General features: G+C 54.5%; 1 protein-coding gene and 1 long non-coding RNA gene across 2 annotated transcripts; both read right to left on the bottom strand.

Annotated features, from left to right (window-relative positions):
• Positions 1-284: 284 nt before the first annotated feature.
• Positions 285-3,295, bottom strand: LOC115896066. The gene is made up of 3 exons (XR_004056063.1): positions 3,220-3,295; positions 921-1,073; positions 285-368 (listed from the first exon to the last, which is right to left on the bottom strand). It is a non-coding gene; the product is annotated as an uncharacterized LOC115896066 (long non-coding RNA).
• A 1,106-nt stretch (positions 3,296-4,401) lies between these two features.
• On the bottom strand, positions 4,402-9,208 carry LOC115896067 (unconventional myosin-VIIb-like; the record flags this gene model as incomplete). Its single annotated transcript, XM_030926524.1, has 4 exons — positions 4,402-4,458; positions 4,535-4,677; positions 8,424-8,559; positions 8,998-9,208. Coding segments are annotated over 4 exons (547 nt in total), but the record flags the coding sequence as incomplete, so codon positions are not given.
• Between the last annotated feature and the right edge of the window lie 392 nt (positions 9,209-9,600).

Raw genomic sequence — 9,600 nt, 5'->3', positions numbered from 1 at the left:
GGCCTTGCCCTAGGTGCCCCTCTGAGAAGCCTCCTGGGCTTCCACAGGCTGGGCTGGCCCTCCCCAGTCCCCTCACCACTACCTCATTGTCCCCTAGTGTGATGTTCTACATCCAGGGGTGCCCTGAGGGTGGGGACCACGCTTTGAGTTGCTGCCCAGTGCCACTGGCTCAGGGCACATGGACCACGGACCCCGGGCCTGGTGCAAGAGCTGACAAGCCCACGAGCTGCAGGAGGCCGAAGGCCGGCTGGTTCCTGGGGGGGTCTCACCTTCAGGAAAATTTTGGTCTTCCCCACTTTCCAGTCTTTGTCTGTCCGCAGCCACATGTCAGCGATGCCCAGGGTCATCTGGCAGAACTTGCCTCGCAGCTGCCAAGACCAAACGGGGGTGTAGGTGGGATAGAGGGCAGAGACCCCTCGGCGGCTCTCTGGGGGTGGAGTCTCCCTCCTCCTCCCACAGGCTCCCCTATCAGGGGCTGCCCGTGCCCCAGCCCAAGCACAGGCACAACCGGAACCTCGAACACGGGTTGGGGTGAGGAGGGAACTCGGGGCCTGGGGCCTCCATGTGTTGTGGGACGCTCGGCCCAAGCCAGGCCCAGCCTCAGGATGGCTGAGAGTTCCAGATCAGACAGGAACCAGTAGCTTTCTAGCCACACCTCGGCTCGCCCACGCGGTAGGAGAGAACGTGTCTACTGTACAACCACAGACATGGTCCAGAAGGAACCGCTGCGGCCGCCAGCTCTCCGGACCCCAGGGAAAGCCCCTCACTTCCGTGCGCTGGGAGAGGGACAGGGCAGGGCGGGAGGAGGAGAGAGGGAGGAAGGACAGGGCTCATCGCAAGGCTGGGGCCGGGGAGGGCAGCGGGAGGCCGAGGGGAAGGCCGTGGATGGACAGCGGTGGCCGTCCCCGAGGGGCGCTGACCTGCATCCGCACGGCACTGGGCAGCAGCACGCCGAACCTCTGCGAGAACTCCTCGAACGCGTAGCGGATGGGGAAGCCGGACTTGCGGATGTGCACGGTCTCCATCATGCCCGAGTACCGCAGCTGCCGCAGACCCAGCTCCCGGTCGAACAGCTGTGGACGGACGCGGGGCGCTGACCCGGCGCAAGCCCCCCTTTGCAGGCACCCCCCTTCCCGGCACCCCGCCATCGGGCACGGGCCCACAGCCAGAGGTCACCTCGCCCCGCCCGCCCCCACTGTCCTCCAGAGATGGAAAAACTAAGCAAATGCGACTTCAGTAAGGCTACCTTTTGAAGAGAGTAGTGCAAGTAGCTGAAAACCCCGTAGAGTTGTCAAGTAGATAAAAGTCGATAGCATTGGAAACTGTGGCACCCACGGAAACACAACACTCCCATCACTCTCAACTACCCGAAGCGCTGTGAGTGTAAACGTCCTCTGCACATGGCCAGTTTAAAATGCTCCTTTTTTTTTTAAGTTTTATTTATTTACTTTTTTGAGATGGAGTCTCGTTCTGTCTCCCAGGCTGGAGTGCAGTGACATGATCTCAGCTCACTGCAACCTCTGCCTCCTGGGTGCAGGCGATTCTCCTGCCTCAGCCTCCCGAGTAGCTGGGATTACAGGCGTGTGGCACCACGCCGGGATGTTTTATATTTTTAGTTAAAGACGGAGTTTCACCATGTTGGCCAGGCTGGTCTCCAACTCCTGAGCTTAAATGGTCCACCCACCTTGGCGTCCCGGAGTGTTAGGATTACAGGCCTGAGCCACTGCGCCCGGCCCAGTTAAAAACGTTTTTAAGCGCCCCTTGCCTACACAGGTCAGGGTGGAAACCTGCCCCGTAGGCACTTAGAGTTTCATGGTGCCTCCCGCACAATAGTTAAATGAAAAAATAAATCTACTCAGAGGCAGAAAATATCCTCATCACCTTAGGCTCTCCCTCCCAGGAGATGGAGGTCAGAGTGAGACCTGGAGTGGGGGCCGGGAGGGGGTGTGCAGGGCAGTGGAGGCCCCTTGGCCCCAGGGAGCTGAGCCGTCTTTTGCTTGGAGGCTAGTGTGACCGGCAGAGAAATGGCATGATGTCCTTCCCTGGGGTGTCAGGCTTCAGCAGGCGTTCCAAGACTCTGCCATGGCTTGGATTCTAGAGACCCCCCTCCACCTACAAGCCAGGAGTCTCTGAGGGACCCTGGGGAACGCCCTCTGATCCCGCAAGCCCACCAGCGGGCACTGTTACCCTACCTGCAGGGCCACAGCGCCAACTGCTGGTGGGGTCCAGGCCACACTGCGCTTAGCCTCGGGTAAGTGTTCAGCTGCGGTTCACTGACGATTTCCTAAGGGCCTGGCGTTTCACTCTGAATCTTTACAACAGCCCTACCTGGTGTGGGTGATTGGCTCCAATTTAAAGATGAGGTGCCTGAGGCACAGGGTCACGCTTCTAAGGGGCTGAACCTGGGTTTGAACCCTGAGCCTATCTGGGCTTCCCGGAATACCACACAGCAGGGCAGCTGCCACCAATGAGAGATGTCCCAGCCAGAGGCACTCTCAATCCCCGAGCTTCAGCCTCAGGCCTGCCTGCCTGTCCTGCAGCTCCCAGCTCCCAAGGTAGGCAGGGTGGGAACGAGCCAGGGGTCTCTGGGAGCCCAGCTACTTCTCCCAGCAGTTAAGGAACAAGACAGGTTATCTCACATCTGCCTATTGTGCCTTCAAGGAAGATGTAACCTAGATTTCATAAGGCAAGCCCCATTTAATTTTTTTAGAGACAGGGTCTTGCTTTGTCACCCAGGCTGAAGTGTAGTGGTGTGATCATAGCTCACTGCAGCCTCGACCTCCTGGGCTCAAGTGATCCTCCTCCCTTAGCCTCCTGAGTAACTGAGACTACAGGTACATACCACCATACCTAGCTAATTTTTATACTTTTAAATTTTTTTGCAGAGATAAGGTCTTGCTGTAGGCAGGAGCAAGTCTGACTTTACAAAAGGGAAAACCGAGGCTCACAGCAGCAAAGAGCCAGGCCAAGAACACACAGAAGATGCATGGTGGAGCTAAGGGAACTGAGGTCTCAGCAACCCAAAGCCCTGCAGGTCACTGACCTTCACATGACCTAGACTGGTCGCCTTACCTCAGTGTACTTATCTGTAAGGTAGGGGCAGTAACAGCTCTAACACTAGCCAGGCCCTGGCAGAGGGAGTGACCACAACCCTAGAGGCCATCAGCCTCCTCCTCCTCCTCCTCCCTCCTTTACTGTGCCCCAGCCTCCTGTCATTACCAGCGGCTTCTTATATTCATTAGGTTTGATGCAGCGGATGAAGTAAGGCTGGCAGTTGGTCAGAATTTTCATCAGCTGGTCCAGAGACTGTTTGAACTGGCCTGCTAAGGTGGAGGGCCGTTTATTTGAGTCTGCAGACTGTGAATGGAAGCACAAAGCACAGGTGGGTCTCAGGAACCATGTCCTGGGACAGCTGACCCCATAGTCCAGCAAGGGCTGCTGCCAAGGCCCCGCAGGTGGAGTGGTGCCTCCACCTGGTCAAGAACCCACCCACCCACCCATCTATCCATCCACCCACTCATTCACCCATCCAGTCACACACCCATCCTCTCACCCATCCATCCACCTGCCTACCACCACCCATCCACCCACCTACCCACACCCATCCACCCACTCACCCATTCATCTACCCACCCACCCATGCTCCATCCATTCACCCATCCCCCACCCCATCCATCCTCCCTCACACCCACTCCCCATCCATCCCCCCCCCCTCCTCTACCCATCCCCCCCCCCATCCCCCACCTGTTCCATCCTCCCTCCCTCCCCCCCCCACACCCGCCCTCCCCTCCACCCTCTTCCATCCCCACTCACCCCATCCATCCACCCCCCCCCCCCCATGCACCTATCCATTTACCCATCCACCCACCCATCCATCCATCCACTCACCCATCCACCAGCCCCCCCCCTCCTCTCTCCATCCCCCCCACCCCTCCATCCTCCCTCCCCACCGCTCACCACCCCCCCCCTGCCCCTGCCCATCTTCTATCCATCCACCCACTCACCCATCCACCCACCCATCCACCCACCCATCCACCCATCCCACCTGCCCATCCAACTATCCTTCCACCCATCCATCCATCCATCCATCCACCCACCCCATCCATCCATCCACTCACCCATCCCACCACCCCACCCCCCCCCCTCCATCCATCCCCCCCTCCTCCATGCCATCCCTCCACCCCCCATCCACCCCCTCATCCCTCCTCCCCTCCCCGCCCCCCTCCTCCCCCCCCCCCCCATCCCCCCCTCCCCCCCCTCACCCTCCCATCCCCCCCCACCCCTACCCATCCACCCCTCACCCATCTATCCCCTCCCCCCCTTCACCCATCCATTTACCTATCCACCCTCCATCCATCCATCCTCTCCATTCCATCCATCCATTGCAGGTTTCCCAAGGGCCTACTGCATGCTGGAGACCCACAGGTGATTAAAACAGACTTTCCTGTACATGTCTGTCTGGCCTTGTAGCCATCAGGGGTGAGAGACCCAGGAGGGTGGCTGGGAGCCCACCTTGAAGAGATGGTTTCCTTGCCTTTGCCTGGCGGATGGTCCCACGGCCCAGCCTGGTCTCTGCTGACTCCAGGTTGAATATCTCCCTCAGAAACTTGTTTTTGGAGGAGTAAACCACGGTGAGGATATCTGTGCTCAGCACATCTCGGTTTTTCTCCAGGAAGCCTATGGGGACACAGGGCCCACCCAGCATCCCAGCTCAGCCATCACTGCCCACCCTTGGGGAAGAAAAGGGCAGTTGGGGGGAATACAGGATGCCTAGAGGACCCCCCTACACAGGCCCCACTAAGGCTATGCTCTCCACCCCTCTAGCCAGGCATGGCCCCCACCATCTACCCAGCACAAAGTAACTCCTCCCATCTAAACTCTGGACCCCCAAAATTCCCATTCCCACTCCAGCCCCCGTCTAAGCTGCCACCGTCCTCCTGTCTCTGGGCAGATCTTGCTAGGGCTAAGGCTCCTTCAGGCTGAAAATAGATGAAGTCTCCAATAATAGGAGAAAGGCAGTGTCATGGGCTAAATTGTGTCCTCTAAAATTCATATGTTGGTGTCCTAACACCCTATACATCAGAACATGACTGTGTTTGGACATAGGGCCTTTAAAGAGGGGATTAAAGTAAAATGAGGTCATTAGGATGGGCCCTAATCTGGTATGACTAGTGTCATTATAAGAAGGGAGATGAGGCCAGGCGCGGTGGCTCACACTTGTAATCCCAGCGCTTTGGGAGGCTGAGGCAGGTGGATCATGAGGTCAGGAGTTTGAGACCAGCCTGACCAACATGGTGAAACCCTGTCTCTACTAAAAATACAAAAATTAGCCAGGCGTGGTGGTGCATGCCTATAATCTCAGCTACTCAGGAGCCTGGAGCAGGAGTATCACTTGAATCTGGGAGGCAGAGGTTGCAGTGAGCTGAGATCACACTATTGCACTCCAGCTCAGGTGACACAGTGAGACTCCATCTCAAAAAAAAAGAAGAAAAAGAAAGAAAAGAAGGGGAGATGAGGACACAGACACACACAGAGGGAAGGAAGGTCATATGAAGACACAGGGAGAAGATGGCCATCTGCATACAAAGGAGAGAGGCCTCATAAGGGATCAAACCTGCCAACACCTTGATCTTGGACTTCCAGCCTCTAGAACCCCGAGACAGTAATTGCTGTTGTTTAAGCCACTCAATCTGTGGTGTTTGTTACTCTTGCCCTAGTGACTAATACAGGCATGGCTCCAGGGGGTGAGAAGATCCCACATCTCCCCTTCAGCCATAATTCAGAATGGCTTAGTCCTGCAGTAGGGACAGAACCGCACTGAGAAGATGAGCTGCTCCTTAAAGCCAGGCTCCATGAGGCCAGGGGCGGCACTGCTAAGGACCAACTCCCAAGGGCACGACCCTGACTTTCCTCTTTCACTTTGCTCCCCTTAAGTCAGCCCAGCTTTTAGTGGTATGTCCTGTGTACACCTGCACAGCCTGCTGTGGATCTGGAGAGGCACAGTCAAGCGTGGGAGAGGGAAGGGAGCCTGTTTCCCACCTCTTCCTGCAGGTGTCTGTGAGGGGAGCAGCACCAGGGGGGCTGCACTGGGTGCTGGGCGGGGGGTAGACACTCAGTGACACCCTGCGTTCCTGAGGCTCAGGCAGAGTTCCCCACCAGGGGCAGGGAGCTCCCTGGATGTTTTCGGGGTGGGGAGGGTTGAGACACTCCTGGGTTCGGTATTCCAATAGGCAGAGTAAGTGAAGCCGAGGTTATTAGCACAACAGGGTATCCAAAATAAAAAGAAGGCTTAGCTTTAATTAATATTTCTAGAATTCTGCAACCAGAAAATCTAGAAAGAATCCACCTTAATCTTAGCATTATGTAAGTTTCCTATCACTTCAAAAAATAAAGCTCAGCCTTGAATTGCCCCATGGAGGATGGGCTGGGTATCTTCTTTGTGTCCCAGGACCCTGCAGGTCCGACTGGCTCCAGCCTCTTCCTTTTCCAAGAGCCCAAAGCCAGGATCTGGCAGGAACTATGAAGGAGCCACGGCACCTTTCCCTTTCTCCCCTGGCCTCCCAATGCCTAGCCTGTTCTGAGTAAATGACCACCCTCTACTCAAAAGAATCATCCCTGGATTCCTATCCCCAGTTTAAATAGACCAGAACACCTCTTCACTTCTCCACATGAGGTGCAGAGAGTGACCCTCTGGCCGCCCCACTTTCCTGACCACAGCAACCCATGGTCACCTTCCTCGTTTTTCTTAGCCCACCCATAGGGTGACCACCCCAGGCCTTCACTTCTTCATCAAGACCATTACTGACCCTCTCTCAACATATCCTAAAAATGGATCAAAGACCTAATGTAAAAACTAACACTAAAAAAATCTTAGAAGAAAACATAGGGATAAATCTTCATGACCTTATATTTGACCCTGGACTCTTAGATATGACACAAGTAAAGAAAGGAAAATAGGTAAGTTGGACTTCTTCAAAATGAAAGCTTTTTGGGCCTCACAGGACGCCATCAAGCAGATGAAAAGACAATCCACAGAATGAGAAAATAATTTACCAATCACATATTAGGTACTTGTATCCAGAATAATAAAGAACTCTTACAACTCAACAATAAAAAGATAACCCAATGAAAACACGGGCAGAACGTTTAAATAGACATCCCTCCAAAGAAGATGTGCAGATGGCCAACAAGCATATGAAAAGGCGATCAACATCATCAGCCATTGGGGGGTGCAGATGCAAATTACATTGAGACTTCAAACCCACTAGGGTAGCTATAATAAAAAAGACAATCATATGTGTAGGCGAGGATGCAGAGGTACTGGAGCCCTCATACAATGCTAGTGGGAATGTAAAATGGTACAGCTGCTTTGGAAAACAGTTTGGCGGTTCCTCGAACAGTTAAACATAGAGTTATTATATGATACAGCAATTCTGCTGCTAGGTAGATACCCAGGGGAAATGAAAACATGCCCACACAAACACTTGTACATGGGTGTTCATAGCTGTGTTATTCATCATAGGCAAAAAGTGGAAAAAACCCAAATGTCTATCCACTGATGACGAGATAAACAAACATTCCAGATAATGGAATGTTTTTCTGCAGTGAAAAGACGTGGAGCACTGACACGTGCTACAACATAGATGAACGTTGAAAACATGATGCTGGCCGGGCGCGGTGGCTCACGCCTGTAATCCCAGCACTTTGGGAGGCCGAGGCAGGCGGATCACGAGGTCAGGAGATCGAGACCAACCTGGTTAACACGGTGAAACCCCGTCTGTACTAAAAAATATGAAAAATTAGCCGGGCGTAGTGGCGGGCGCCTGTAGTCTCAGCTACTTGGGAGGCTGAGGCAGGAGAATGGCGTGAACCTGGGAGGCGAGCTTGCAGTGAGCAGAGATCGCACCACTGCACTCCAGCCTGGGCGACAGAGCGAGACTCCGTCTCAAAAAAAAGAAAACATGTGCTAAGTGAAGGAAACCAGCCACAAAAGACCATGTATTGTATGGTTCCATTTATGCAAAAAGTCAGAATAGGCAAATCCATAGAGACAGAAATAGTTGTTGCCCAGGATTGGGGGGAAATGGGAGTGATTGCTCATGAGGGGTTTCTTTTACGGGTGGTGAAAAAGTTCTAAAATGGTGGCAATCATTAATATACTCTGGATATGCTACAGTCAAGTTGTACACTTAAAACAGGTAAATAACATGGTATGTGAATTCTATCTCAATAGAGTTATTACCAAAAACAAAGAAAAACATGCCTGGTCCATTCCATTTTCTTTCTCCAGTAGAAGCCATACTACTCATCCCTCTGCCCCACTGCTAGAGCTGCAAAATAGCCTCGTCCTCTGAGCCTGCTTTCCATGGTCTCCCTGGAACCCGGTCCAGATTTGGAAGGGGCAGGAGAGGAGCTGCACCCACCTTCTACTTGGTAGTACACCTCGCCGGCAAAATGGGCAATGCCAAATCTTGCATCGTACATGTTCTTGGGCTGTAGGAAGGCCTGGTTGTTGGCGTGGACACTGTTCAGTTTTTGCAGCATGGTGAGATCTGTCCCCTGGAAGAACCCAGACACCCTATGTGCTGAGGTCCCAGAGTCCAGCCATGGGGAGGTCAGGCTCCAGGGCTTCCTCATGGAGGCAAAGCAATCTGGGCTCAGAATGATTGAGGGCCTCTGTATAGACAGGAAACTAATGGCCAGGGATCAGTGATTTGTTGCAGAGTGAGGGCTGAGCTGGGAGCAGAGGCTGGGTCTGCCACCCTCCATGAGCAGCTCTTCTGCTCCACTCTCTGAACTATTGTCTGAGGACCCCAGCAGTCGGAGAAGTGGGCCTTGGAGAGGAGGGTCTGTCTGGTTAGGCTGGGGCTCTTTTGCTTATTGCTGGCAGAGGTTTCAGTAACTCTCAGAACAAGCGGCCCACCCAAGTGGAGTTTCCCAGCCTCCAACAGGAGACCCATCGCAGGGCCTCCACCAGAAGGTCGGCAGAACACACACCTGTGGGAAGCGGCTCTCTTCGTCCAGGAGGGAGATGATGCTCATGGGCTTGAGGGCCAGCAGGTCCAGGGTGGGCCGATTGTCGGTGTAGTGGATATAATCCCAGGAGATGTTCTCCGAGCGGTACTCCTCCTGCTCCATGGTGAACACGTGCTGCACAAAGAACTGCTGCAGGTGCTCGTTGGCGAAGTTGATGCAGAGTTGCTCGAAGCTGTGAAGGCAAGGTCACTGCCCAGGGGTGGAGCGGGGCCAGCTGAGTCCCCGCTGCAGCAGGCTGGAGCCATAGGATCACCAGCCATCTGCACACAGCCGCATACAGATATGTCCACAGATCCACTCATTCCTGCACACCCTGTCTCCTCTGATGCCTCCATCACCGTCACTTTCTCCACCCCACGGCAAAAAGAGAAACGAGGAGGCTCAGCATATCATCAAGTCCTCGCCTTTGGCTTCTCACAGCCGCCTGCCGGGTCCTCTGCCAGGCCTCCCCACCTGACACTGAAACAATCTTGCGGTCTGAGTGCACACTAGCAGCCCCACCCATGAGCCTTGGTATGGAGATGAGCTTCCGGAGACCCAGCATTGACTGCCGGGCCCCCCTGC

The sequence above is a fragment of the Rhinopithecus roxellana genome, unplaced genomic scaffold, assembly GCF_007565055.1.
Source record: "Rhinopithecus roxellana isolate Shanxi Qingling unplaced genomic scaffold, ASM756505v1 contig4705, whole genome shotgun sequence".
NCBI classification, from domain to species: domain Eukaryota; kingdom Metazoa; phylum Chordata; class Mammalia; order Primates; family Cercopithecidae; genus Rhinopithecus; species Rhinopithecus roxellana.
Note: the sequence above shows the minus strand (reverse complement) of the source record. Positions and strands in the feature narration are given on the sequence as shown.